Here is a 27,925-nt window from a genome sequence, read left to right on the forward strand (position 1 = left end):
GCTCTGCAGCCTGTATGCCGATTGAAACGCTTCCGTGCACCCTGCAGGAAGCTAGCAAGGAGCCCCATATAACACCATTTGGAGGCATGGACATTGTTGCAAATGTGATGCAGGCGAAGGCGAAGGCGGTTGCGGGCTGCGGGCGAAGGCGAAGGCGGACTTCTACGATGCCGATGCAGGCGAAGGCAGTTGCGGGCTGTCCTGCTAAGCCTGCAAGCCTTCACAAACGCAGGAGTCTGCAGGAGCCCACGAAGATCATTTTGCAGGGCGGGCCTAGGGCAGGACACGGGGTGAGTAATTATGTTTCGCAAAAGAAAAAAAACAACGACATTCACGTGTTTTCCAAAGACACTGAACTCATTCCATGCACCTCAACTCTGGCCACGAACATCTATTTTTGCGGGCCCCAGAAATGCTCGGTAAAAATTAAAATGCCTAATCCTCCACCACATATATATACTCGTAAAAGAATCTGAAATGAACACCCTGTATAATTGTTCATATTTACAACCGCCTCCTATTCACACTAATCATCTTTCAACCATTAATCATCTTTCAACCATTTGTAGGTAGAATTATCCGGAGAGCAACAGCAACTTCTACGGAGAAAATCTACTTTCGACGGGTTCTGGCCTTTCCATTCTGTGTAGGAGGATGCCTCCTTATTCTAGCCCTGCTGATTTTGGGTCTGTTTGATAGAGCTCCATCTCATTCTGATTCTCTATGGGAGCTGATTCTCTAAGAGAAGTAATTCTGTGGCTGAAAGTGATTCTCTTAAAATCACTTCACAGAATCAGGAGAAACTCCCAGCCTCTTAGTATACTTTGTATACTTCTTGGATCAAAATTCTAATACTGCTCTACAGTTTGTGTGCCCTGACACACCTGTTATGATTTCTTCCCCTTTTTCTTGTCTCTAGGTTCTGCGACCAAGTGGTGGCTCTCCAGAAGGTCCGAAAGCGTAATCTTGCCACAGTTTCCTGTGTCCAGCCTTTGGAATTGATCGCAGATCATCATGATATCTTTCTCAAATATCTTCCCCATCTCCTTGAGCTTGTAAATCGTGAATTCTAATTTCCTGGATAATAAGCAATGATCAAGCATTAGTCAGTGCAGCAGCAGCAACAACAGCAAAGCCCTTTTTGTTCCCATATATGATAACATATAAGCTGGTGGTACTGGAACAGAAAGGTACACAGCATTATTGAAAAAGACAGATAACTTCATAAGCAATACAGGATATTCCTTTTGCACTTTGACCACATCAGAAGTACAAGATGTAATTTGTTGAAATTAAATAGAAGCAGCGACCTACATTTTGGAAGACAAATCATTCATATCTCCCAATTTACAGGTCTTACAGACTAATGATTCTGTTTTACTAGTGGAGTTGACATGCTGTGCGGACTGAAAATTGAAATATCATAGCATTCTAAGACCCTATTTGGAACAGCTTAAATCCTGCTTATGACCAAATAAGCTGAAACTACTAGCCAAATGGGACGCTTTTTGTCAATGCAGCAGCAGCAACAAAGCCTTTTTGTCCCAACTATCAAGCAAGTTGGAGTAGCAAGTTGGGACAGCACAAGGCCACCAAAACAAGCCACTAGCAGTGAGGGATATGGGTACTCCATGGATCCCCACCGACTAGAATACTAGTCGGACCTAACAAGTGGGTCCGCCCGTCTAGGGCGTGCGAGCCGAGGCCATGATGTTACTTGAAGTACACGTCAAGGCAACTAGACAGTCCAAATTTGCCTAGATATCGTGGGACGCGATTTGCAGTCCAACTTAGATTGCTTTCCATGTAAATACCGAGTAGATTAGATTCAAACCGACTTGTAATTCTTAATCGTCAGCCTATATAAGGCGACCAAGGGCATCCCTTGCAGACAACTCATCTCATATGAAGCAATACAATCCACGCATACAGGACGTAGGGTATTACTCTCCGGAGGCCCGAACCTATCTAAAACCCTCGTGTCCCCTTCATGTTCTCGCGATCACCTTCGAGTTCTTGGTTTCGCAATCATCCTTACCTACAAATCAACCACTTGGGTACCCCCTGGTGGACTACCGGGCTACTAAATCCGACAAGCAGGTCATTAGGGGCACTTCACCAAAGCCATCAGGAGCTCACTGCACAAAATCAGGCACCAAGAGCTCACTGCACAAAATATGGATCAACCAGCTCTAGACCCTCACCATCTACATGTCGTAGTGCTTGGCCCAGAAAGTCTGCAGCCACATGACACGGTGGGCATCATTCATATTAACAAATGCACCTCCCAGAGCCTTGTTGTCTAGCAGGTGGCTATATGCAACCATCAAAGCTTCCTCAGTAAACCCAGGCATGAACATGACAACACCATATAGCTCAGGGTGGGAGTCCTCGACCTTGGTTGAACGAATAGCATCTGCAACATTGTTCACTGCGTTTGTCATGCCAGTCATGCTAGCAATGTCCTCACTAAGCATGGAGCTCTACCTCTTATTGCCACCACCAGAACCACTACTAGCACCAGCGTCCTGATTCTTAGGTGCCTCCCCAAACAACTTTGGCACATCATCAATCTTTATGGTGTCTGGTTCAACCTTAAGTGAGCTCTCAGCAAAGTCAGATGGGGATCCCAAAGCCTCACCACACCCTATTGCAAACGTCCCTGTTGCTAGAGCATTGCCAAAGATGACCTACATCTCCTGGTAGTTCTCTATAAGCTTGTTCAACAACTCAGCATCTTTAGGGTGTGCCTGAAATGCATTGGTGGAATGGTCATATATGATTAAGATACTAAGCAATGAAATGAATGCAATAACACATATTAGTAGCCAAACACACCTTGATGTATCCATTGTAGTGCTCCTCCTCCAAAGTGATCATGAAGTTGTCCTCATCCCACAAAGTACCACTAAGCTCTCTAAGCTTGGTCACCCTGACCCACCTCTACCTCCACTTGCACAGATGGTTGTAGACTTGGGTGACAATCACCTCATTTCCTGAAAACTCTTGCAGAGCCTTGATAACTTGGTTTAAGTGCACTTTTTTGAAACCTTTGTCAGTTTTAACTCCAGTTGAGATGAGCTGACACATGCGTCGAAGCACAAATAAGGACATGACACTGGTCCACCTCATTGCAGCTCTAGGCTGCTAGCCTGGAGGAGCAGCACCAGCAGCAGGCTGGGCAACAACTTGGCCAGCTACCTGGGTAGCAGCATTCTCTTGTGCCATCGCCTTAAGCAAATCCATTGCCCCTACCTGAACATTCTCTTGTGCCATATCCTAGTGCCACCCAACTTAGAGGTAAGGAATGGAAAGGAATAGGGAGAAATGTTTCAATCAAAAAGATACATTAAAACAAGTAATAGGACCAATTAGATTCATTAGTCATCATTGCATAATGAACATTGCCTCAATCATAAAATAAGTCAAATAATTAATGAATCATCATTGCATAATGCCCATTACCTATACCTCAGTCAAAAATAAGTAAAGAAGAGAAATAATGATCATAGCAACTTGTCCAATGTCTCGGACAAAACAAAATAAATGAGAGAAATAATCATCATAGCATCTTGTCCAACGTCTCAGCATCCAAAATATCCAACAGAAATAGGAACACATAGTCATCCAAAGCATACAAGTCCAGAATACAAGTGCAGTAACCTACTACATTAATCTAGATGTGAGAGTGACCCCTATTAGCCCGCATGTGATTAGCTCATTCATCCCTAATTGCAGCCCATGCTGAGTTGTTATCCATGGCAACCCCGTGCCCATGAGGGGCATTATTGTTGGGCTCCCAAGAGGACTCAAGAGGAATAACCTTATCTATTCCATGACCAAGTATCCAGTTGTGTAAAATGCAACATGCAAGCACCAATTTGACTTGTGTCTTGAATGGATGGAAAGGTTTGTTGCCAATAATGCGAAATCTATTTTTCAAAGCCACAAATGCCCTCTCAACGGTTACACGCAAACTTGAATGCCTCTAAAGCGTTGGTTATGGCCGACAACATGGAGAAACATTGCAACTTGCTCTTCTACACTGCTATGCATGCTGTCTCTCAACAAATTCCTCTCCCTAAGCAAATTAACTAGCTAAAAAAAGGAGGCTCTTCTCATGCAAAGCATGTTTACACATTCAATATCATTGCAGTTATAAATTTTATCCAAGTTCTTTAATCACTCCGCATCCATAGCACTCATTGGGGCATAAGTAATATGAGGGTGTGAGCTTTGACCCATTCTAAGCCTACTAAAATGGAATGCATACATAGCAGTGACTAGAGCAGCTGCATGAACAATAAGCATTTGTCTCTTGTCTTCAAGAGCCATCTATATGAATAAAAACAAGTAACATATGCTTAAGTTTTTGCACATGGTATGACTAATAGGCACCAGTAGAAAAATCTATAGCAATGGCATCACTGACATGGACAAGAATGCTCAGAATCATAACAAAAGCATCATTGACATGGACAAGTATGCTCAGATCTATAGCAAAGGCACCATTGACATGAACAAATGCTCAAAACAACAAATAAGACATCATTGGTATGGACATGTAAGCTCATATTTTATCATACAACAACATTGCTTTAACATGTACTACCATGAACCAGATAAATCCCACAACATTTTCGTCACATGAATATCATCCAGAGCACCACACAAACATACAGCCGCAATCACAACATTTGTGGATAGGAGGTAGGAGGGAGGAGGGGGTAATGCATTTTTTTTACCGCAACAGGAGCAGCAGGAAGCAGGTCAACGCACAAATCAAAGGGGAAGAGATGGAGGTCAGGCAGATCTGCAATCCTGCAAAATAAAACTCGCCATTAACCATCGGGATCGTATCAAATCGAGAAGAAATCAAGAGGAAAAGTTGCCTTTTTCATAGGATCTAGGGTTAAATCAAAGGGGAAATCGAGGGGAAAGTGGGAACACTTGCCTTGCCAAATGAAAGCATCAGGAAATCCCCGCTGCAAAACAAGAGAGGAGAGGTTAGGACTGCAAGATTCACGAACAAGAACATGGGGAGGTTAGGAAATCTGAGAGGAAGAGGAGAGTTCACTTGCTAGGCGAAAATGGCGAGCGAGGTAGTGGGAGGACCGATGATGAGGATTTATAGACGGGTGATGGTGCGAAAGGAGGGTGGAATCTTCCCGCGTGCATGCGCACGGCCATTTTCGCCACTCCCGCGCTCGCCCGCGCGCACCGTCTCCGCATCGCCAGAGCCAGGCTCCGAGGAAACGAGCTTTTCCTCCGTATCTGAGGAGCCTGGCTCGCGGTGCCCTTTTGCATGTGACGGGCTAGGCCCACTGCCCAGGCCAGGAAACAAATCGTTGGACCGTTGCATCCAGTCAGCCAAGCTGAGCCTCGTACAACCAACCAATCAGGCTATTAGTGTAATAGTGTGGGGGCAGTCTTTCCCACCGGCTGAGTGTTTTTTTATTTGTTTTAGATTATAAGGTCGATGGACACAACCACATATGCATTTTCATGCCCACTGCACATGCTACTACTGCACATGGTCTTGGAAACTATATGCATATCAGGAAATGAACTATGAGTTAGGTTGATGATAAAGCTTTTGAGCTGAAATTTTGTAATTAACTTTTCCAGGGGCACAAGTAATAGTGGAGTCCTTGCCGAGACAAATTTTGATGTGTAATCTCCTATAATACAAAGCAGCCTAGTTTCTCCTAGGTTGGTCTATTATTTTTGTTTGTTTTTCATTTTATTTTAGCTATGCCAAGACTAGTATACCATATTGCTTCATCTCTTCTTGATAGTGTATATGGAAATTCCTGCAGAATTTATTGTATTTTCTTTCTTCAATGCAGTAGACGTTGGTAGAAGAAAATAACAATACGCATTTTTTTTGTTTGCTACCTGAGTGCTTCTAGACATCAGATGATCACCATTTCGCGAGCTCCTAAGGCAAGATTAGAAATGTATATGTTTACTCTTATTTTGTTTCTGTGCCCATTTGTTTATGAAAATCATAACAAAAATGTGCTACTTGGTAAGTATTTCCAATAACAAATCGGTGCAATATTTGTTTTCATCAGCCAACGTGAATTACATGTTGCTGAAGTGCAGAATTGCTGCCTTCAGATTGCCCTCGGCTAGTTCGTCACAGTTGCCAGAGGCATCTACCGATCAAGTTGGATACTGGCTACTGGGTGAGTGTTGTACTTTGCTGTGGTCCTGTTCTGATGGGCTGATGCCGGATGTAAAGTGCAGACATTTTTTTTTTCGCTGGAGAAATATTGATAAAGTTCCCCTCATCTCGCTCGCAGGAACTTTTGTGAAGATGTGTTGCCAAGGTGATAATGATTTTCACAATAAAAACACTTGTGCCCATCTGGCTTGAAGTTGAACAAAAGAAGGATTCCTGCATCCCGATCGGGTTCCTGACTGGGATCACACCAGTTCAATAAGCCATCCTCAAAGCACAAAGCAAACAACGGAAGTGGCCAGCCGAGGGTGCGGCGATTAATCGTGGCCATCGTCGAGCTCCAGGGCGTGGTGCAGCCGCAGCTATGCATCCTTCTCCGGCAAGTCCGTGCTCAGAAAGGAGGCGACTGGTGGTAATGAGGATCAAGAGCCACTGGCAGGGGCGGTGGCAGAGGTCCTATTCAAGGACCGCCCCACAGAAGCCTATAATCAACTAGCAAATCCACCCCTTTCTGTTCACCCCACTTGCTTCGGCAGTAATTCCGAATTTTGTCTACAAAATCACTGACTGCGTGGTTCTTCTTTTGGTGTTCTGCAGAACCGCCCACCAAGGAGAAGAAGGCCATGCAGCTAGCAGCAATTTGACTCCAATTTTTGGACAAGCAACTTGATGGAAATCTGTAGCTCTCCCTTGCTTTTGCTGTGCACACCAAGGGCCTCTGAACATGTCCACCGTTTGTCATAGGCTCATTGCTGTGTCTAGCAGGCAACATTATTGTTAGCCTCCCTCCAATGCACACAGTTCCATGTCATTGTCAATATCCACTGTAGCTGCTAAAATGTTTCAGCATTCGTTTCAAGTCAATTAACAACAAAATAGCTAAAAAAATGCCTAACTTATGGCATGAAAGGTACAAATAAATCCTTGATATGACTCGAGCAAGACGGACATCGAATCCAAATAAGCATGCTTTGTGTCCATTACATTCACCCGCAACGGTTTATCTTCCAGACAGTGCATCAGGAGCGGATCCAATGTGGGAAGGGGGTTGAAGCCCCCTACCTCCACATAGTTCATGGAGCCCCCCTCCCCCACCCACACCCACCCTTGGGGGAGGAGTAAGAAAAGGAGGAGGAAGAAGAGAAATAGAGGAGGAATGAGGGGAAAATAAGCATCACCTCTTTAAGTCCCGGATCCGCCACTCTAATGCATGATAGAGGTTGATTGATAACCTCTTACTTTTGGTATCCCTTAAAGCATCAGGTGTAGCGAAAATTACTTAACTTGGTAGGTAGTCAAGCATCAATTCTTTTCCCTCCTGGACTTGGCAGGCTTTGTTCACCGCGTAAACCATACATAGATAGCATCTTTGCTCATGCTGAATCTACAGTGGTTATAAGAGAAACGAAAGGTGCTTGGGACTTTGTAGTAAGAAAGCATGATGGCCATGCCGTGATGACCGGTGCAAGGAAACTAAGAGCAGGACATGATGTTTTGCGTGCTGAGGCGGAAGCATGTCTCGACACACATGTCATTAGGGAAACTCCAATCTATTTTTTTATATCTTTTTATTCCAAATTCGTTTAATTCATTTCCATTAGAGTTAAATATAGGCCTGTTGATGCTACTCTACTCAGGTTGACACACATAATATTAGAGGAGGATTCATCTAATTTAGCGTTGAGGTCATCTTTTGTCCCCCATCGTGTAATTCGTGTGCTCATGAGTTAGCTTGTATATGTTTGGGTTGGGACTCAGATTGGTCTTTGGTTTGGCTTGATCCCCTCCCATGTTGTGTAATGAACTTGGTGGTTCGCAACTCCATTGAATCAATGGTGGAATAAAAACAAATGATATATTTTTTTTTAAATTAGGAGGCTTTATCAATTAGGAATCAGGAAGCTTTGTTAAATGTCATCAGGCTTGAGAATCAAGATTATTCCCTGCTTTGCTTCACAATTCATGCTACCAGCAGATTCGTAACGTTATGCCCCTCCAAATAATGGCACCGGATTCTTAGTCTTGCTTTTAAGAAAAGATAGCAGCAAAACAAAACGCTTTGGGTAGCGGTGGCTCCTTGTCTTTGGCTTTATGCTCCTCGCTTTGGCGTGTGTGCAGTGCAGAGGAGGAGCTGCTGCGAAATCCATTTACCGTTGCTTTGTCGGCAAACAGGCTCGACCGTCACAAGCTCGCATTGCAACACGCACAGATTCTATGTGATTACTCGATCGCGCCTCTCTTGCCAGATTGAAGGTCTACTTCATTGCCCGCTCATCAGTTGCATCTACACGTCGTCTTCCATTAGACACGTTTGCATTGCTTCATCTGGTACGTGTGCACATCCTCCCCGATCTCTTGCAGCTAGCTTCTCCCTTCAACGTTGAGGCTAACAAAAGGCTTGAATCTCCCCTTCTATCTCCGTTCCAGATTTGGGTGCGGCCATGGAGGTCGGCATCGAGGCGGCGCGATGGGTGGTCGGTAGGGCGCTTGTCCCCGCCTCGGGCGGGGTGCTGGAGGCCTGGGCGGCAAGCTCCGAGCTCGGCCCCAACATCCGGGATCTGAGGATGGAGCTGCTGTACGCGCAGGGGATGCTCAACAACGCCCGCAGCCACGGTTACGGCCATGGCCCGGAGATCAAGAACCCGGCCCTGGGGGAGCTGCTGCAGGAGCTCCGGGACCTGGCGTACAGGGCCGACGACGTGATGGACGAGCTCGACTACTTCCGCATCCAGGACGAGCTCGACGGCACCTACCATGCCGCTGACGAGCATGCCGGGGGCTGCCTCCGCAACTACGCCCTCAATGCTCGCCATACCGCGAGAGCCATTGCAAGCATGCTTGGCTTCTCCAAGTGCTCCCGCGGCTCCGCTGGCCATGATGAGCCAGATGAAGAAGATACAAGGGGCCGAGGAATCTCGTGCGGAGTTTGCCCATGTCTTGGACCTAAAACTCATGTTGATGATAATGAGCAAGAAGAGGATGCAAGCCTAAAAGTCCGGTGTGGAGCTGTTTGGCCGTGTGGAAGGGCCTCCTCGACGTCGTCGCCGACCAACCAGCAGGGCGACCAAGAGGTTGTTCAAAGCTCAGATGAGGGTGGCAATGGCTGCATCGGCAGGCTCGCCACCGGTGCCTCCGACACCATCAACACTGTCGGTAAACACCTTCCATGCTTCTCTGTTTCACCTGTCCAAAATGATGCCAACCCCAACACTGCATCGAGTGGACGTCGATTCCTCTGTTGTGCCCGTCCCAACAAGGCGCCACGGAGAGAATGCGTCGGACAGACACCAAAACTCAAGTTTGATAGGGTTGAAATGTCCCGAACAATGAAGGAGATTGTAGAGCAGTTAAAACCTCTTTGTGCCAAAGTATCTGCAATTCTTAATCTGGAGTTCTTGGCAGCCAACTCTAGCACTGCCCAGCGAATGGCTACAAGTCGGCCCATAACCACCTCACAGTCTATAGAGCCTGAACTTTATGGTAGAAAGAAAGAGACAAGTAATATTATTCATGACATTACCAAGGGAGAATACTGTGACAAGGACCTTACGGTGCTTCCAATTGTTGGTCCAGGGGGCATCGGGAAGACAACTCTAATGCAATACATATACAGTGATGAAAAACTTCAGAACCATTTTGAAGTAAAATTGTGGGTGTGTGTATCTGTCAATTTCAATGTGCATAGGTTGACACAAGAGGTTGCTGATAAACTCCCAAAAGACGAAAAGAATAGTGGAGATAAAAAGATTGAAGAACAACTAAAATCTAAAAGGTTTCTGCTTGTGTTGGATGATATGTGGGACTGTAGAGATGAGGATGAGTGGAAAAAGTTTTTAGTACCTTTCACAAAAGGACAAAAGGGGAGTGTTATTCTAGTCACAACAAGGTTTCCCGCGATAGCACAAATGGTTAAAACAACTGATCGTTGGAAAGACTTGGAGGGTTTAGACCGTGAATCATTTGAGGAGTTATTCATAGCATGTGCCTTTGGTGACAATCAATCAAGAAATGAGCATAGAGAATTAATTGAAACTGGAGATAAGATATTGGGAAAACTAAAGGGATCCCCTCTTGCTGCAAAAACTGTTGGAAGATTGTTGAGAAACCACCTAGATCTGGGCCATTGGACTAGAGTGTTAGAAAGTAAAGAATGGGAACTACAGCATGGAGATCATGATATTATGCCAGCATTGAAGCTTAGCTTTGATTATCTCCCTTTCCATCTGCAACAATGTTTTACCTATTGTGCATTGTTTCCAGAAGATTACAAATTTGGTGCAGCAGAATTAATTCACCTTTGGATAGGACTAGATGTTTTGCATTCACGTGGTGAAAATAAAAGTATTGAGGATATAGGACTAAGGTATTTAATAGAACTGGTTAACCATGGATTTTTCAAAAAGGAAGAAGATGAATATGGGCGCACTTATTATATCATTCATGATCTGTTACATGACTTAGCTATGAAGGTTTCAGCAGATGAATGCCTTAGCATATGCAGTTCAGACAATGTGAGATCCTTACAAATCCCCCAGTCGATACGCCACTTATCTATCAACATGGATGAGTCAAGTGTCAAGGACAGGAAGACTTTTGATATCTGTAATATCTGTAAGGAAGATTTTAGTGTGCTGGGGAAAAAGTTGAAATTTGAGAACCTACACTCATTGATGTTATTTGGGGAAGATCAAGGTAGCTTTGTGAAGACTTTTCGTGGTTTGTTCCGTAAAGCAAAAGCCATTCGTGTTATTTTTATATCTGGAGGAAACTATAGTGTGGAAGACTTATTGCACAACTTTTCAAACCTTGTCCATCTCCGTTATCTTCGGATAGCAGGATCACAAACACCCAAGGACATTTCAAGATTTTACCACCTCAGGGTCGTAGATATAAAAAAATGTCGTAGTTCTTACGATTTACCAAGACATATGGGCAATCTCTTAAAGTTGCGTCATTTTCTAGTTCCAGACGATGAAATGCATGCAAGCATTTTTGAAGTGGGGAGATTAAAATCACTACAAGAGCTAAGAAGATTTGAGGTTAGAAAAGAAAGTAAGGGTTTCGAATTGATGCAGATGGGACATTTGCTAGAGCTTTGCGGATCATTGAGAATCGACAGCCTTGAAAATGTTGAAGGTAGGGAAGAAGCAGATGAAGCAAAGTTAATGCATAAAAAACACTTGCATGAGTTAATGTTGAATTGGAATTTTGAACGAGCCAACGAGGATCCTGGACGTGAAGAACAAGTTCTCCAAGGCCTCAAGCCACACAGCATTCTTCTAAAGCTAAGCATTAGAGGGCATGGGGGTGCCACCTGCCCTTCATGGCTAGGTGTGAACCTCTCGGTTGAAAACTTGGAATCTCTTTGCCTAGATGGTGTGGCTTGGAAAATGTTTCCACCTATCGGTGAGTTTCAGCTTGTTAATGGAGCTGCTGAAGAAATTTCGAGTAATATCCCTGGCCAACACTTTAAAAATTTGAAGAGGATAGAACTTGCAAATTTAGCAAGGCTGCAAAGATGGGTCGTAGGTAGCTCCGGTCAACTGTTATCCCACTTGGAAGAGCTCATCATCAGAGATTGCCCTGAACTCGTGGAGCTGCCATTTTCTAATTCTACTTGCATTGAGCAGGAGCAGAAGACCACGTTTCCTAGACTACAAAAGCTGGCTATCTATTCCTGCCCGAAACTGGTGTCCTTGCCTCCTGTTCCTTGGACCAGCTCTCTGCGCTCTGTTCATATATACAGAGTTGGTTTAGACTTTGAGTCAGTGAACTACGGGAAGGATCAACGTGAAGGAAAGGGCCCTATGTTGTACATTGAAGGAAAGGGCCGTGCTCAGGATATGACGGCGTCGTTCTGGACGGTATTGGGCTTTGACAAGTTAACCGGACTAGAGAGCTTGGTTATAAGCCGCAATTGCCCTCTCCTGCCACTCGATGTCCTCCAAAAGCTGTCGTCATCTATAAAGTTTCTGAACCTAATCGAGTGCAACATGCTTAGTGGGAAGGAACTAGGACAAATGCTCTCTTGCATGCCGCAGCTCTCAGAACTGTACATTTCTGGATGCGAGAAGATTACAGGGTTAGGTGTGGTGGAGCAGCTGGAGGAGGGAAAGGAGGAAATAGCAACAGATGAGTTGCTGCTCTTACCTCCCCAACTACAGAGGCTGCAGATTCTTGAGTGCCCAGAGCTAAGCCTCCGCCCCGATTCGGGAGGGCTCCAAGGTCTGGCCTTTCTCGTTTCCTTGTGTGTTCACCAATGCCCCAAGTTCCTCGCCAGCTATTTACCTTGGCCCTCTTCTTCTTGTTTCCCCTTCCCAACCTCCCTGCAATACCTCAATCTCTCTCGCATGGAGACGCTGGCGCCCCTCTCAAACCTCGCCTCTCTCACGAAGTTGTCGATTGAGGGATGCGGGGATTTCGGAGGCGTGGATTTGGGGCATCTCCTTGCCAACGGCTGCCTCCGCGAATTATCCGTCTATGAAACTCCCAACATTTTCTTCTCCACTGAATGTTCAGAGGAGCCCTTGGAGTTGGAGATGCTTCAACTGCAGTCGCTGAGGACGGATGACGTCGCGAGTGTCCTTGCCGCACCCATCTGCAGACTCTTCTCTTCCTCCCTCACCAGTTTATCCATTTTGATGGGGGACATGGAGCGCTTCACAAAGGAGCAGGACGAGGCATTGCAGTTCCTCACCTCCCTAAAGCGACTCCAATTGTATTGCCGCAAGCTGCAGTGCCTCCCGGCGGGCCTACAGAAACTGGCAAACCTCGAAACATTAGTGATTCCCGGCACTCCAGGCATTATCCACTCCCTGCACAGGGGCAGCCTCCCTGATTCCCTGCAAGAATTATTAATCACCGGAGGAGGCTTCCAGTCACTGCCCAAGGACAGCCTCCCTAACTCCCTGCGAAAATTATCAATCTACAACTGCTCAGCCATCCGCTCACTGCCCAAGGAGAGCCTCCCTAATTCCCTGCAAGAATTGGAGATCGACAGCTGTCCAGCCATCCGGGCGCTCCCCAAGGGCGGCCTCCCAAGTTCACTGCAGATATTAGATGTCCGGGATGGCAACAGCGAGGACCTAAGAAGGCAGTGCCGCAAGCTGATTGGAACCGTTCCAGTAGTCAGAGCCTGATCAATCAAGGTAACATGCACTTTCCTGTGTTCTACTCGTTCCACTAATTTCACCTGCTTCAATTTTCCTAACCTCATGCTCGTTCTGTTTATTCAACGCAGTCACTGCTCCATATAATCCACTTGTTCTTACTCAGTATTACTCTGCAGGTCTCTGTTTCAAATGTGCGTTCATCTAACTCATACGATTTGCTCTCTATCGGTTATTCGGTTCATAGTTACGAGCTGTTAGGTATGAACATTTTGTCAGCATGTGCTTTCCACACCGTAAATAAATTGGTTAGTATATACACCATTTAGCAGTTTAATCCTAGTTTGCTGATCTGCTCTGTTCGTTGTTGTGGTTATTTGTGGTGCTTTTCACTTTCTAATATTGTAGAGTTGGCAAATTAGTTATTCTCAGCACTCCAGCTATGCAAAACCACCTAGGAAAACCACTGTAGGGGTCATTTGTACTTGAGGTGAGGGGGTGATGTGGTCGACCCTTGATACGTTGGGGCGATGTCGTCGACCCTTGATACCCAGGAAAACAGAATTATACTGTTTCATGGGTGCTGCATCTATTTTCATGATGTGCTGTGTGAGCTAGCAGAGTAGCAGTTGCTTGGTCATGTGTAACTGAGTATAAGCCAACCAGCAATGCTTTACATGCGTTTCCCCCCTTTTTTCCATCATAAATAGTATTACTTAGATTCATGCTCATGTTTCTTTCTCCACATTTGATGATCTACCAGCAACAATGAATATGATTTTTAATCATGCTCTGTGTACTTTTCCCAACGAAAATCCTATCGGCACAACCCATGATTTTGTGGAAAACACCATTGAGAAAATAGAGATAATTCTGTTATCTGACATTTTAGCAGACAATATTAATAAGAGTACTAATAAAGTAACAATATTCCTTTTTTTTCCTTTCTTTAGCAGAGCTCTTCTTGGAACTGTACATTCCTGTAGCCTTATAGAAATCTTTTATATCGATGGACGATTCTATGTTGTCAAGTTTCAACTCTGAAGATCTCGACATGTATCTCCCATCATGTAATGAAACTGGTTAGTACATTTTAACTGTACCATTCAGAAGTTAAGTTCACATCGTGCTCCTTGCTATTTTGTTACTCAATGATTTTTTTTCCTTTCTAGTCCTTTTGACTAGATCAGTCTAGTATGAGAGTCGGTGCAACTATTGATAGATACAAAACTTTGCAGTACCCTGTTGTTCGAGTCTCGAAGTTTTAAACCTTCAAAAATAAGCTTCATCCTCTGTACTTTAGCTTCAGTAATTTTCATTCCTAATTTACTTATTCTGCAGATACATGAGTTTAGCCAATTTAAGAGAACCTGCTTGGATTACTGCTTATTGCCTTGAGGTACTACTGCTGCAGGGTACAGTTATACACCCTTATGTTTTTACACTGAAACTAGTAGTAATTCTGTACTCTGATATTCTGCGCCCTTCGAACCTATCCATTTTTTAGCCTCATAATATTCTACTCCTATACTGTACATATTAGTCACCCATGGTCCTATACTCCTATACTCTACATAGAAGTCAACTTGAAACTTCCATCAACTGGTTAGTATATGCGAAGTCACCCATAGTCCTATACTCCTACACTGTACATAGAAGTTCAGTCGACATATTAGCTTCTACATGTTTCTCTGGTTAATTATTTGGGCATCCCGGGAAATTACATGATGCATTTATATCTCAATCATATGGTTATCCCTTTTCATGCACTATGATAATTACTTGTTAATTCTGGACTCTGAAATTCCAATTTCTGTGCCCAATGTATGACTATCTCGTTGTTCAGGTATGTGGCTTACATGCTACTCGGCTGCACTTCCTTATTGTGGACAAAACTTCTCTTTGACAGATGTTGCTGCACCAATGATCTTTCAATAGGTTAGTACCGTCAATTTTCTGCACTAATTTTGCATAATGGACCTTGCGTCAGTATGCTGTTCATCAGTAATTGTAGCCAAATAGCCAATTATATTTTGATTACATAGAGACAGGACTACAAGAGCTAGCAGATATGCTGCTATTGTTGTTTTGAAGCTAATCTCTATTAGACATGTATAGCCCAATCAACCATGGCCTTGTTTAGTTGCCCAACTTTGGAGATGTAAAATCACTGTTGTAGCACTGTAGCGTTTCGTTTGTATTTGTGAATTATTATCCAAATATTGACTAATTAGGCTCAAAAGATTCGTCTCGCAAAGTACAACAAAACTATGCAATTAGTTTTTAATTTCATCTACATTTAGTACTCGATGCATGTAACGCAAGTTTGATGTGATGGGAAATTTTCTTTTTTATAGTGTCAAAGTTGGGAGTTTGGGGAACTAAACAGGCCCCATAGGTGGTTGTATTCTTGTGACTCAAGTTGTTTATGCATAGAAATTCAGTCGATTTGAGCTACAAATGTTTACACCACCCTGCACCTTAACGATGCAAATGTCAGTCGACATTCACAAGCTCCTAAGGTGATTGTCATCATCCGGCACACGATCCTCTTCAAGGACCGTCCCAAGGCCCTCATCTCAAGTAACTGACCAACTAATCCACCATTTCTGTTCACTCCAATCACCTCAGCAGTAACCAGTAATTCAGAATTTCGTGTATCAATTTGCTGACCCTGATTCGGTTTCTGGTGTTCTTCAGAACCAGCAACAAAGGAGAAGACGACCAAGCAACCAGCAGCAGATTGACAAAATCGACGCCATTTCGGGAAGGGATCAGCAGCAACTTGCCACCATGCCAGCAATTTCGTGGAACCTTGGTTTGGCTGCGTGCATCCAGGTTCTCTGAACATGAGATTATTCCTGTAATAATTGGGCGAAGATGGATGCCGTGTTTGGGTTGGTTGATGCGTTATATGGCCATTCCTTTGCATAAGGATGTATACTTGTATTGTTTGATGCTTTCTTGGTGGTCAGAAAATGAAATGATCTCCAATAAAAAATTGAAATGATGACCTCTACTGAAAGCAAAATCAGCACATATAAATAAATGTCACTATAGTGGCTGATGTTATCTTGATCCCATCAGTCGTGGAGCATCATCATCATATCGAAAATAAATGTGTGGGATCTAATGCATACAAATGGACTTTTTCCGTTGATTCTGCATCCTGCGGCACGAACCTGAATTTAGACAGACCATATGTGTTTGGTCGGCATATGATCTCATACTATGCAACTCAACTTGGGTCAGAATATTCTTAAAAGGAAACTGAACAAACCTGAAAAGAAGGTTTCAGTATTCTTGACAATACATCAAAAAGATGAAAATTCATTTTATATGTGTCAATAAAGAAGTGAAAACGTCTACTTATTGTAAATTGCTTCCTATGCTTCAGAGTACTAATCATCATACTCTACCCATATCAGGTGAAATGCTCGTAGAATTAAATGATCGCATCATAGACATACGGATAGCAGGTGAGCAGATCCTTGATTTCAACCAACAAATATCATGGAATGACTATTCACAATAAGAATTAGAAATACATTATGCAATACACACGAATATGCTGCAGTACAAAACAAATGCAGAAAAAAAAAAGTAATGTAGTGGCCTTGCCCGAAGTCAGACCTGAATCTCTTGGTGAGAGCCAAGTAACAAGTATCCTAACCACCTAGACTGCAACTGGGGCTCTCTTGCAAAGAATTGCACAACCAATAGCATCAAAGGCACCTGTTATCTCAACCATGATCTTTCTACACAGCATGCACCTAACTCAGAGTCTCAAACTATAAGATCGTGCATTCATTCTTGCACGGAGATTTTGATTGTAAAAAAATAAAATATATATTAGTACAAAAAGAATATGGATATCAGCAGCCATTCAACAAAAAGTAAACTGAGCAAATCAAATCTTTCCAAAATGCTCACACACAGGTGTTATACTTACATGTTACATCGAGGGATCTTCTACCAGATATCTGAGGTGAGTGATACTTACCATTTCCTATAGAGTGTCTCCTCTTCATATGCAGTTGAACATGGAAAGCCATGATGTTTAAATGTATATAGTGTTCAAACTTACTTGATATGCTCAGGATCATCCCAATCCAGACCATCAATCAATATATCATACTTGTGATCCATATGTGACTGCAAGCAATCAAGAATTGCCAGAACATCGTTTACCTGGCTCTTTGATCTGTTTTCTGCGGTAAAAGTATAAACTTTATAGCCAACTTCTATCCAACTGCACCCGATGTTCGTTTTCAGCCCTCTCTCCTTCATCACCCTCCTCACTCTTGCCACATCACTCCAGCAGCCAATGCTTGCATACAAATTCGCTAGTTGCACATGAGTTGCAGCACAACTTGGTTCAAGCTTCAGACGGTGCTCTGCAGCCTGTATGCCGATCGAAACGCTTCCGTGCACCCTGCAGGAAGCTAGCAAGGAGCCCCATATAACACCATTTGGAGGCATGGACATTGTCTGGATCAGATCCCACGCTTCATCGAGCAGTCCTGCACGGCCAAGGAGATCAACCATACATGAGTAATGATCTAGCTCTGGTTCTATTCCATGTTCAATCATTGCCCTGAAGCAGCGTCGACCTTCCGTTACAAGGCATGCATGCCGGCATGATGAAAGCACGCCTAGGAAGGATATTGCATCCGGAATTATGTGCTCTTCCATTTGTTTCAGCAAGTTTATGCAATGCTCAGGAAGGCCATGCTGTGAATATCCAAAGATCATGGAGTTCCAAGAGACCAGGTCTTTGCAAGCAATGTTCTCAAATATGGCTTGCGCGTCACCAATGCTCCCGCACTTTGCATACATTGATATCAATGCATTGGACACATGCACATAGGAATCAAAACCCATTTTCATTTGTAGGCCTTGAACACTTCTACCAAGTGCAAGAAATGCATGGTTCGTGCACATACTGAATATAGTTGCAAATGTGATGTCATTTGGCTTGCACGTCGACTGCCTCATCAGTGCAAATAAATGGAGACATGGTTCCACCTGATTATCCTGTGCGTAACCAGAAATAAGTGCTGTCCATGAGACAGTGTTTTTTGCTGTCATGCCCTGGAAAACCCGATGAGCTTTTTGCAACTGGCCACATCTTGAATAAAAGCTGATCAGTGCGCTCCCAACAAGGACAGAGGAGTCATATCCTACTTTCACTAGTAAAGCCTGAAGATGTGCACCTCCAGTAAGAGTTTTCATATCAGCACAGGAACTCAGTGCAGATGCCAAAATAGATGCATCTGAACTGATGCCCCCTCTCCTATGCAGCTCCACTATATGCATAAGCAAGTCATCCTTTGTGAATCTAGTCATGGAAGGGCATACTGAGATATTGCTTGAGAGCATGTCATTGCTTTTGGGCCGTGCTTGATTTGAGCTTGAGTTAACAAAGTCCTCTTTTCTCTTTTGCATAACATTCCGTTTTGATTGAACTCCCAGGATGTCATACATACAGTCATTGATAAGGCGGTGATGAGATGGAATGTCCTCTTCGTCATCATGGTGCTTGGTTGGTATAAGGTCCAAAATCCTCAATGCATTGTGAATCTTGCCACGCCCATGCTTTCTTGATCTCTCAAGTGCTGAGGATGTGCCAAAATATGCCACGACTAGACGAATTGCCGCCAATGCTGGTATAACAGAATGGTTGTTGAAATGGGAGACGAGATGACTAAGCATGTCAACGGTGGCAGATCAAGGATAACTCCCATGGGTGTGCACATTCCACAGCCGTGAACAAGTTCAGTTTATAGTACAGCTGCATCATATATTCGAAAGAATTAAGTCCAAGATTGAACTAATCGCAAAATAAAGCATTCGAGCGGTCTTACATGTGTACAAGATTTGAAGTTATCAAGGGAAAATTCCAAATACCTTCGAAGTGATTTGGTCAAACTAACAGAATATTACAAACTATTCTAGGAAAATGCGTCGCTCGGTCCATAAATTCAGTGGATTATAGCAAACGAGAGACGAATGTCCCTACTCCCTAATCCCAAAATCAGAAGAGAAACCAAACCGTGATTATCGAGGAGAGGAAGGGGGGAAGCTACCTGGTCCGTGGGTCGCTTGCTGCCGCCCTGCCGGCGCTCGGGCACTGGCGCAGCGCCGTGGTCACAGGGGCAGAACCGTACGCACGGAGTGAGAATCAGAATCGGAACGAAGCATTGCCGGCCCTGCAGGGAATCCAATTCCAGTCGAATCGAGATCGGCGACGCCGGTTCTGGAGACGGAGAAGAAGAGGCAGGGTAGCATGCGGCACTTGCTGGAGGGCCTGCGGCAGCGACGGTGATGGCGATGCCGATGCAGGCGAAGGCGGTTGCGGGCTGTCCTGCTAAGCCTGCAAGGCTTTTTTGCAGGAGGCAGCTGAGGCCCATGTCGCAAACGCAGGAGTCTGCAGGAGCCCACGAAGATCATTTTCGCAAAAGAAAAAAAAAACAGCGACATTCCACGCCAGCTGTCTTTCTAACAGATAGATGTATATAAACAAATCAGAAAATGAAACGGACAGCTCTTGCTTGTGGCTTCGGCTCAATCAGCAGCACCGAACAACTCAATTTCGTGACAGCGGCCGCCGATGTTGCCTTGCTAGCATGAATCACGTAACGTCGGCATCACATGACCACAACTGAAAATCGTGGCACCCAACGTAGACATGTAGCCAAAAATGAGCCGGCGATTCTGCCTCGCCAACCTCAGCAATATGGACCACATCTGAGTGAACTCCTTCCATGCAGCTCAACTCTGGCATCGAGCATCTATTTTTGCGAGCCACAGAAATGCTCGGTAAAAATTAAAGTGCCTAATCCTCCACCACATATATATACTCGTAAAAGAATCTGAATTCACCGCCCTGTATAATTGTTCATATTTACAGCCGCCTCCTATTCACACTAATCATCTTTCTACCTTCAACGGGTTCTGGCCTTTCCATTCGGTGTAGGAGAATGCCTCCTGATTCTAGCCCAGGTCTGTTTGGTAAAACTCCATCTGAATCTGATTCTTTATAGGAACTGATTCTCTAAGAGAAGTGATTCTGTGGCTAAAAGTGATTCTCTTTGGTTCTATAGCATAAACTCTTAAAATTAGGATGGAGAATCACTTCATAGAATTGGAGAAGCTATTTTTTTCCAGCTCCCAGCCTCTTGAATCACTTCTCTTAAAAAAACTGTTTGGCAGAACTACTGCTGGAATCAGCTCTGGGAGATCTGCCAAATGCACCCTTTTATACTTCCTGGATCAAAATTCTAATACTGCTCTACAGTTTGTGTGCCCGGACACACCTGTTATGATTTCTTCCCCTTTTTTTTGTCTCTGGGTTCTGTGACCAAGTGGTGGCTCTCCAGAAGGTCCGAAAGCGTAATCTTGCCACAGTTTCCTGTGTCCAGCCTTTGGAATTGATCGCAGACCATCATGATATCTTTCTCAGAAATCTTCCCCATCTCCTTGAGCTTGTAAACCGCGAATTCTGATTTCCTGGATGATAAGCAATGATCAAGCATTAGTCAATGCAGCAGCAGCAGCAAAGCCTTTTTGTCCCAACTACCAAGCAAGTTGGGGTAGCTTTTAGTCAATCCAGCTATTACAAATTTACAATCTACAGAGTCAAGCTGTGCTCTAGGCAGAAGCAAACAGATCATCTTCCAGGAGAGTAATTATAGGATGATAGTCATTATTGTTTCAATGAGGTACCTACAACTAAAAAGTGTATGGTTAAAATAAAGGCAAAATGAAAAGTTCTGCGTGTCAGTTTTAACTAGTGTTATGTCTCGGGTGTTTGGTGTTCCCATATATGATAACATATAAGCTGGTGGTACTGGAACAGAAGGTGGAGAGCATTATTGAAAAAGACAGATAACTTCATAAGCAATACAGGATATTCCTTTTGCACTTTGACCACATCAGAAGTACAGGATGTAAATTGTTGAAATTAAATGGAAGCAGCGACCTACATTTTGGAAGACAAATCATTCATATCTCCCAATTTATAGGTCTTACAGACTAATGATACTGTTTTACTACTGGAGTTGACATGCTGTGCTGACTGAAAATTGAAATATCACAGCATTCTAAGGCCCTGTTTGGAACAGCTTAAATCCTGCTTATGGCCAAAATAAGCTGAAACTACTAGCCAAATGGGACTTTTTTTGCAGCTTCTCCTGGCCGCGCTTCTCCCCACCGCTCCCATTTGTACTAAAACCCAGAAGCTGGACTAGACACGCTTATCAGAGAAACGTTTTTTCCATATTAGTGCAGCTTATTTGAGAAGCGCTTCTCCGCACCGCTGTACCAAACAGGGCCTAAATCAGCCTAATATGAACTCAGTTTTCAACTTTTCAGTATGGCTATGTTATATGGTGTTTGAATACTGCTAAATGCAAATGCCATGTCTATGTTCTCCATACATCAATCTGACACATTAACACACAGCCAACTAAGTTAGGCATCAGGTTCAAATCAATGAGCCAGCAAAGGATGTAAAAGCAACTCATTCAGATTTACCACATTCAATATTACTAAAGGGCCGGTAGCATAATCTAAAAATAGGAGTTTGATAATCAATGTTTTTTGGGCACTGAAAAGAAGGCATGAAGTGTGTTCTCAAAGAATATAGGGATAATTTAACGCATTACGAAAACACTATTAAAAACTGCCTAGGAATAACAAATAAACGCCTAAATGAGCAAAACTGAAACAAGGCATTTCATTCAACCAATATTTGCAGTAGCAGCATTTCATTTAACCAATATTTGCAGTAGCCCTGTCATACCACATTTAAAAAATTTAGAACTCAGCAGAGATTGCTAATACCACAGAACAAGATAAAGAAAATATGATACAAGACATGATATATGTGAACACAAAAGAAAAACCATGTGTGTTTGCCAAAAAAAAAAGGCACAAAAGTATTGAGTTGCATGCACCAACCAGTTCAACCCAAAAGTTTAAACTGATGGGGAAAGTTGGGCAATTCACTAATACTCCAACACTCCCCCTCACGTGCAAGCTCTCTTAGGCCGCATACGTGGAAATTGGAGTAGGCTGCAATTATTTTATTTAATCGTGCCCGCCAGGATTCGAACTCGAGACCTTTGGCCCTGATACCATATTGAGTTGCATGCACCAACCAGTTCAACCCAAAAGCTTAAGCTGATGGGAAAAGGTGGGCAAATTCACCTATACTCTAACAAAAAGACATCCTCTCTTCACACGGTAATATCTACATAAGCAATTTATTATAAATTTACTCTCTCATGCTCAAGAGTTGACAAACTGTCAAGCTCATTCCATTTGTTTTTACATGTTATATTTAGAGCAATAAGTGCATATTATATTTTTTTCAGTCACAAACTGATATTTCAAGTATAAGAACATCCATTCTGCGAACATGTCGACATGACAAATTTGTTAATTGCAATTGACTTTTTTGGTCAACAGAAAAGAAGTTTCTTTGTCCCAATCCATAAGCATCATAACTGTATATTCTATATTCCTCCACTAGCAATGCATTCAAGTGAAAATTTCAGACTTTGTATTACAGTTTATTCTGGCAGTGTGATAGTGCAATAATATTTAACAAGTTTCCAAACACCGCATTCTTCATCCTTTTTAATACGGTGTACAGCAGAAATCAGCTGGGTTCTTGGTCATTTCTTATTTGTTCTTTTATGTTCAAATTTTAGGTTCAAGTCTCTTGAAAATGCAAAGTGAGAGAGTAAACCACAACACAAGAGAAACATCACAGATTTGCAAATGCATATCTAAAGAATGAAGCAATAATGAGTGCTCAACTTAGCTCTACATTTGAAACATAAATATCCCAACCCATTTAGCAAAGGAAAATTAGGAGAAGCCCAAAAAATGGAGGACAGGTATAGCATACTAGCAGCAGCAGCCACACATTGCTCATATTCCTTTGAGAAACTTCATTATGAGCTAATCATGTTCAATAACTTTTTTTCAGAAGCAAAGGTCCCTGCTTATTGTTAAGTTGCCTCATATATTAGGATTTAGGGGAATCTCTACTGAACCTTAGGTAGGTTGTAATTGCATTACACTGAAGTGAATAACTAAATAATAAATCCTGAGACCACTAAGAACTAGACAACAGCTAACAGGATTACAGAACAGTTAATCAAGTGAACAACCAATGCTAGTGATATATGATAGCTACGTAGTGCCTAGTTGCCTCTAAGTTCATCTGTAACTTCAGATTTTGAATGTTTACTTTGCCCAATTCATGATAGGTTGATAATGCAATAATGCATAAGCATTGTCTCTGATTGTCAAACTGGATGCCTGCTATTTGCGGATCTGTTACCAATAAGCCTCTCTGGAGGATAATCAACTTCAAACCACCCATTTACATGTTGTATTAATAAGAGCCACAATTGCATACTACATCATTTTCAGTCATGATCTATTCTATTACAGCAACTGCAAGGCATTAACAATTCATTCAGCAAACATGACTGCATGATGAATTTGTTAATTGCATTCAACTGTTTTTTTGTCAACAGAAAAGAAGTTTTGCCCAATCTATATAAGCATCATAAATTGTATATATCATTCTACATTCCTCCACTAGCAATGTATCAAAGTATTTCTTTGTCAGTTTTGTATTTTGGTATATTCTGGCAGTGTGATTGCGGAATAATACTTAACAAGTCTCCAAACAGAACAGTCTTCGTGCCTTTTAATAGTGTGTATGATTGAAATGATACGTCAACAAGTAAGCTAAGTTCTTGCTCCATTTTGATTTATTCTTCTATGTTGAAATTTCAATAACAAGTCTCTTGAATACCCAGAGGTGATGAATAAGCCACAGACAAGCCCACTAACTTCACATTGCTAATTAAGAGGTAGCATGCTTAGCCTTTCTTTATTTTTGAACACAGACACCAGAAACCATCGACCACAGGAACATCAGGAGAACTAGACAGCAGCAAACAGAATAGAGTAATAGATAACCTAGTGAACAACCAATGTTAATGATATATGACTGCTGCCTAGTGTCTGGCCCTAAGTTGATCCATAGCTGGAGAGTTTCTAATAATTACTTTGTCTAATTGACGATAAGTTGATAGTGCTATTAAGCTGTGATCTCCGATTGTCGAACTAGATGCCTTTTATTTGTGGATATATAGCCAATAAGCCTCTCTGGAGGATAATCAATTTCGAACACCTATTTGCATGGTTATCGGTGGATTATTGATATTTCTACAGCAAAAAAGTAAGAAACAATTTGAATGTAATCATCTGCTTATGTAGTAGTAAATGCAAGAAAAAACTGGTGAACTAAAATCTCGTGGACTTACGTGACATATCCATTGTTGTCAATATCAGCAGCAAGAAATTCAGACACAGTCATGTCTCTCGACAGCACCCAGTTGGCCATCGCGCGGTGCCTCTTGTCAATCCTCATCTCTGCCAAGTAGAGGAACGCCCTCGCCACAGCCAGGGTGGACACGAGCAGCCAGGCAGATGCAAAAAGCCGGCCAGCTAATGTCCGGAATGCATGGTCCCCATAACCGACTGTGGTCACTGACATCACCGAGAGATAGACCGCGTCGAGCCACCCCAAGCTCTCGACCTTCCTGAGAACTGCAGCTCCGACACCCACGCAGATGGCCACAACGCCCAGTGCGAGCGCCACCTTCATACGAATGCGCATCCTGCCCTTCTTGACATCGAATATGTAGTTGTGGCTGTGCTTCCGCGCTGAGGTTGGGTTCTTGAGTGCGGTGATGAGGAGGTGCTCCTGCAGGTCGAGCACATAGGAGACCATCCCGGAGAGGAGAATGTCAACGAAGCCGAAGCCGACGAGGACGAAGGAGATGGAGAAGAGCTTGGCGGCGGGTGTAGCCGGCGTGATGTCTCCGTACCCTATGGTGCAGAGCGTGACGATGCAGAAGTAGAGCGCGTCGGCGACGGGGTGCGTGGGCCCCGCGGAGGAGGTGAAGTTGGCCGGCGCGGCGGCGTAGAAGGTGACGCCGAGGGCGAGGTAGGCGAGCAGGAAAAGGAAGGCGTGCAGCACGATGGCCGGGCGCTTGGGCTGCGCCGGCGGCTGGTCCCCGGCCGCGGCGGCGGCCGCAAGCGCCGCGGCGCTGAGCGGCGCCATGGCCGGCGCGGTGCGGGAGCGGTGGAGGTTGGTGCGGCCGCCGGTGGCGACGGCGATGAAGTCGAAGAGCGAGGGCGGACCGCCGCCGCCGGCGGCGGCAGAGGCGGAGGAGGGGTCCTCCGGGTCCGGTGGCGGCGAGGGCGGGGACGAGGAGCATGACGGCAGGTCGAGGTCGTGGCGGCCGTCGATGGAGCCGCGGCGGAGGTGGGCGCCGTGCGGCGGCGGCGGGGGCGGAGGGGGGGGCGGCGGCGGCGGCGGGTGCGCGCCGAAGATGATGCGCTCCTTGTAGGAGGAGGCCGGAGAGGCGGGCGGAGCGGAGAAGTGGGAAACCTCCGAGTACTCCGGCAGCGAGTGGAGGAGGTGCGTCTGTAGCAGCGGCTCCGTGGCCATGGCGCTCGGATTCAAGAGAGAGGTGGGACGGGGGTTGGGTTCCACCGATTCCCGCGGTCGCCGGGACGCGACGCGGTGGGCGGATTGAGGAGGACGAAGGTCGGCGGCGGTGCGGGGGAGAAGACGGCGCGGCGGAAGCGGGGGAAGGATGCGGCCGCTGATGTGTTCTGGTCTACTACTCGACGACGGCGAATCCCTTTCTTTTCTCCTCTTTTCTTTTTTATTTTTTCTTCTGTTTTTTTTTACTATTGTTTCTGCAAGAGGAATTAATTATTGGGATTTGGGAGGAGAGGAGAGAAGATCGGATCAGCAGTGTGTATTGTCCAGCTGATTTGTCCGTGCAAATCTTTATTTGCGAGATCTGTGTGTGCAATTGCTTGTGGCTGACCCTGAAAATAAAATCATGAATTGCTCAAGACCTATATCGAACACGGAAAGATCACAAGATTTCTGCTAATTTCATGGGTTCTAGAGTCTAAGATAGTGTCTTGTCCTTCACGTATTGCTATCGCTCCCATCGGGATTTGGAAATATGTTATTGTAAAATTGTTGATATAAAGCCACGTATACTACATGCATGCAGTCTTGGTCATACATTTTCATCCGTACGATAATTGAGACCAAATATAGTTATTTATGCTGTGCAAATTCTAGAAAAACAATAAAGTAGTTATGAGTTTTAGTTAACATTTCGGAGTAAATACCTCTAATTTACTTTTGTCTGAATTGGGAACCAAAATGAATCGGAGGAGGTGGTTTTCACGTAACCCAATTTTTGTAAAATTTGCTCTATCGCCCAGAGAAGCGTTATTGGCATCTTCAACAAACAATGTATCTTTATTATCAAGAACCCATGGGACGTGGACGTTTCATTTTCCAAGTGTCAATGGACAGCGAAGCACAACAACAACAGTACGTCAAAACTCATCAGCCAAACACAACAACAATAAAAAAGCGAAAGATTTACGGACATGCTGAAAACTCAACGACCAGCTAACTACGACCAAACTAAAAAAACCGATGAGCAACAAATTATCCTGTTATCAATTTTAGCCCTTGTCACATCAAATGTTTGACACTAATTAGGAGTATTAAACATAGGCTAATTACAAAACCAATTTCACAACCCCTAGGCTAAATCGCGAGACGAATCTATTAAGCCTAATTAGTCCATGATTTGACAATATGTAACTACAGTAAACATTCGCTAATGATGAATTAATTAGGTTTAATAGATTCATCTCGCGATTTAGGCCTTGTTTAGTTACCCAACTTTGGGGTACCAAAATTACTGTAGCAACACTATAGCATTTCATTTGTATTTGTGAATTATTGTCCAAATATTGACTAATTAGGCTCAAAAGATTCGTCTCGCAAAGTACAACAAAACTGTACAATTAGTTTTTGATTTCGTCTACATTCAGTATTCCATGCATGTACCGCAAATTTGATGTGATGAGGAATCTTCTTTTTTATAGTGTCAAAGTTAGAATTTTAGAGTGAACTAAACATAGCCTTACGTCTCTGACAGTGTTTTGTCCAATCGCGAGATCTGACGTAAAGAAAGAAGCTCCGATGGCCGTTGGATCTATAGCCGCACGAGGGGAAATCACGAGAACGTACGCCACCAGACGGATGGAGAAACACGAATCCAAAACGGCTGCCGTGGGATCACATCCGTTTTCCTCCGTGTCATCCGCGCTGTCCTGCCTCGTGCCAGGACAAGTCATTCACAGTCAGGCTATTGTGCTTATGCGTGTTCACGGTGGAAAGTCAACGATGACCGCACCGGAAAATTGCAAGTTATTTACCTCATTAAATTAGGTAGTAACGAAAAAATTAAAAAAAACGACTTACAATTTAAAATAATTTAAAACGGAGGAAGTACAGTCTACAAAATTTCAAAATCTCGGTCGGCTCATCAACAATCCGGCCGGCCATTGATGATGGGTGATTCGCCAAATTGCCTGCCGGCCTGCCCAGCGCATACGCGACAGCTCCCATGGGCCAAATTGCCTGCACATGGGCCATCTGCCATGCGTTCGTTCGTTCCATAGTTCAAGGAGCGAGAGGAGGTTAATA

The 27,925-nt window shown here is 43.9% G+C and overlaps 3 protein-coding genes across 16 annotated transcripts; 1 reads left to right on the forward strand and 2 right to left on the reverse strand.

Annotated features, from left to right (window-relative positions):
• Window positions 1-8,236: 8,236 nt before the first annotated feature.
• On the forward strand, window positions 8,237-16,377 carry LOC101758587 (putative disease resistance protein RGA4). Of its 14 annotated transcripts, none has more exons than XM_022823935.1 (8): window positions 8,237-8,515; window positions 8,615-13,335; window positions 13,428-13,557; window positions 14,253-14,378; window positions 14,638-14,695; window positions 15,143-15,234; window positions 15,654-15,879; window positions 15,997-16,377. In XM_022823935.1, the coding sequence occupies exon 2, from the start codon at window positions 8,629-8,631 to the stop codon at window positions 13,324-13,326; it is 4,698 nt and encodes a 1,565-aa protein (XP_022679670.1). In that variant the 5' UTR covers window positions 8,237-8,515; window positions 8,615-8,628; the 3' UTR covers window positions 13,327-13,335; window positions 13,428-13,557; window positions 14,253-14,378; window positions 14,638-14,695; window positions 15,143-15,234; window positions 15,654-15,879; window positions 15,997-16,377. The 14 variants fall into 14 exon arrangements, with proteins under 14 accessions (XP_022679670.1, XP_022679668.1, XP_022679666.1 ...); XM_022823933.1 differs by having other exon boundaries at window positions 13,476-13,557; window positions 14,250-14,378; XM_022823931.1 differs by having other exon boundaries at window positions 13,476-13,557; window positions 14,638-14,711.
• An 810-nt stretch (window positions 16,378-17,187) lies between these two features.
• On the reverse strand, window positions 17,188-19,802 carry LOC101761025 (pentatricopeptide repeat-containing protein At2g37320). Its single transcript, XM_004956462.3, has 2 exons — window positions 19,386-19,802; window positions 17,188-19,090 (listed from the first exon to the last, which is right to left on the reverse strand). Exon 2 carries the CDS (start codon window positions 19,009-19,011, stop codon window positions 17,380-17,382), a length of 1,632 nt encoding a protein of 543 aa, XP_004956519.1. The 5' UTR covers window positions 19,012-19,090; window positions 19,386-19,802; the 3' UTR covers window positions 17,188-17,379.
• Window positions 19,803-20,119: 317 nt separating this feature from the next.
• On the reverse strand, window positions 20,120-26,067 carry LOC101761421 (two pore potassium channel c). Its single transcript, XM_012843991.2, has 2 exons — window positions 24,651-26,067; window positions 20,120-20,808 (listed from the first exon to the last, which is right to left on the reverse strand). The coding sequence occupies exons 1-2, from the start codon at window positions 25,841-25,843 to the stop codon at window positions 20,619-20,621; spliced, it is 1,383 nt and encodes a 460-aa protein (XP_012699445.2). The 5' UTR covers window positions 25,844-26,067; the 3' UTR covers window positions 20,120-20,618.
• Window positions 26,068-27,925: the final 1,858 nt, after the last annotated feature.

This window comes from Setaria italica, chromosome II, assembly GCF_000263155.2.
Source record: "Setaria italica strain Yugu1 chromosome II, Setaria_italica_v2.0, whole genome shotgun sequence".
NCBI lineage: Eukaryota > Viridiplantae > Streptophyta > Magnoliopsida > Poales > Poaceae > Setaria > Setaria italica.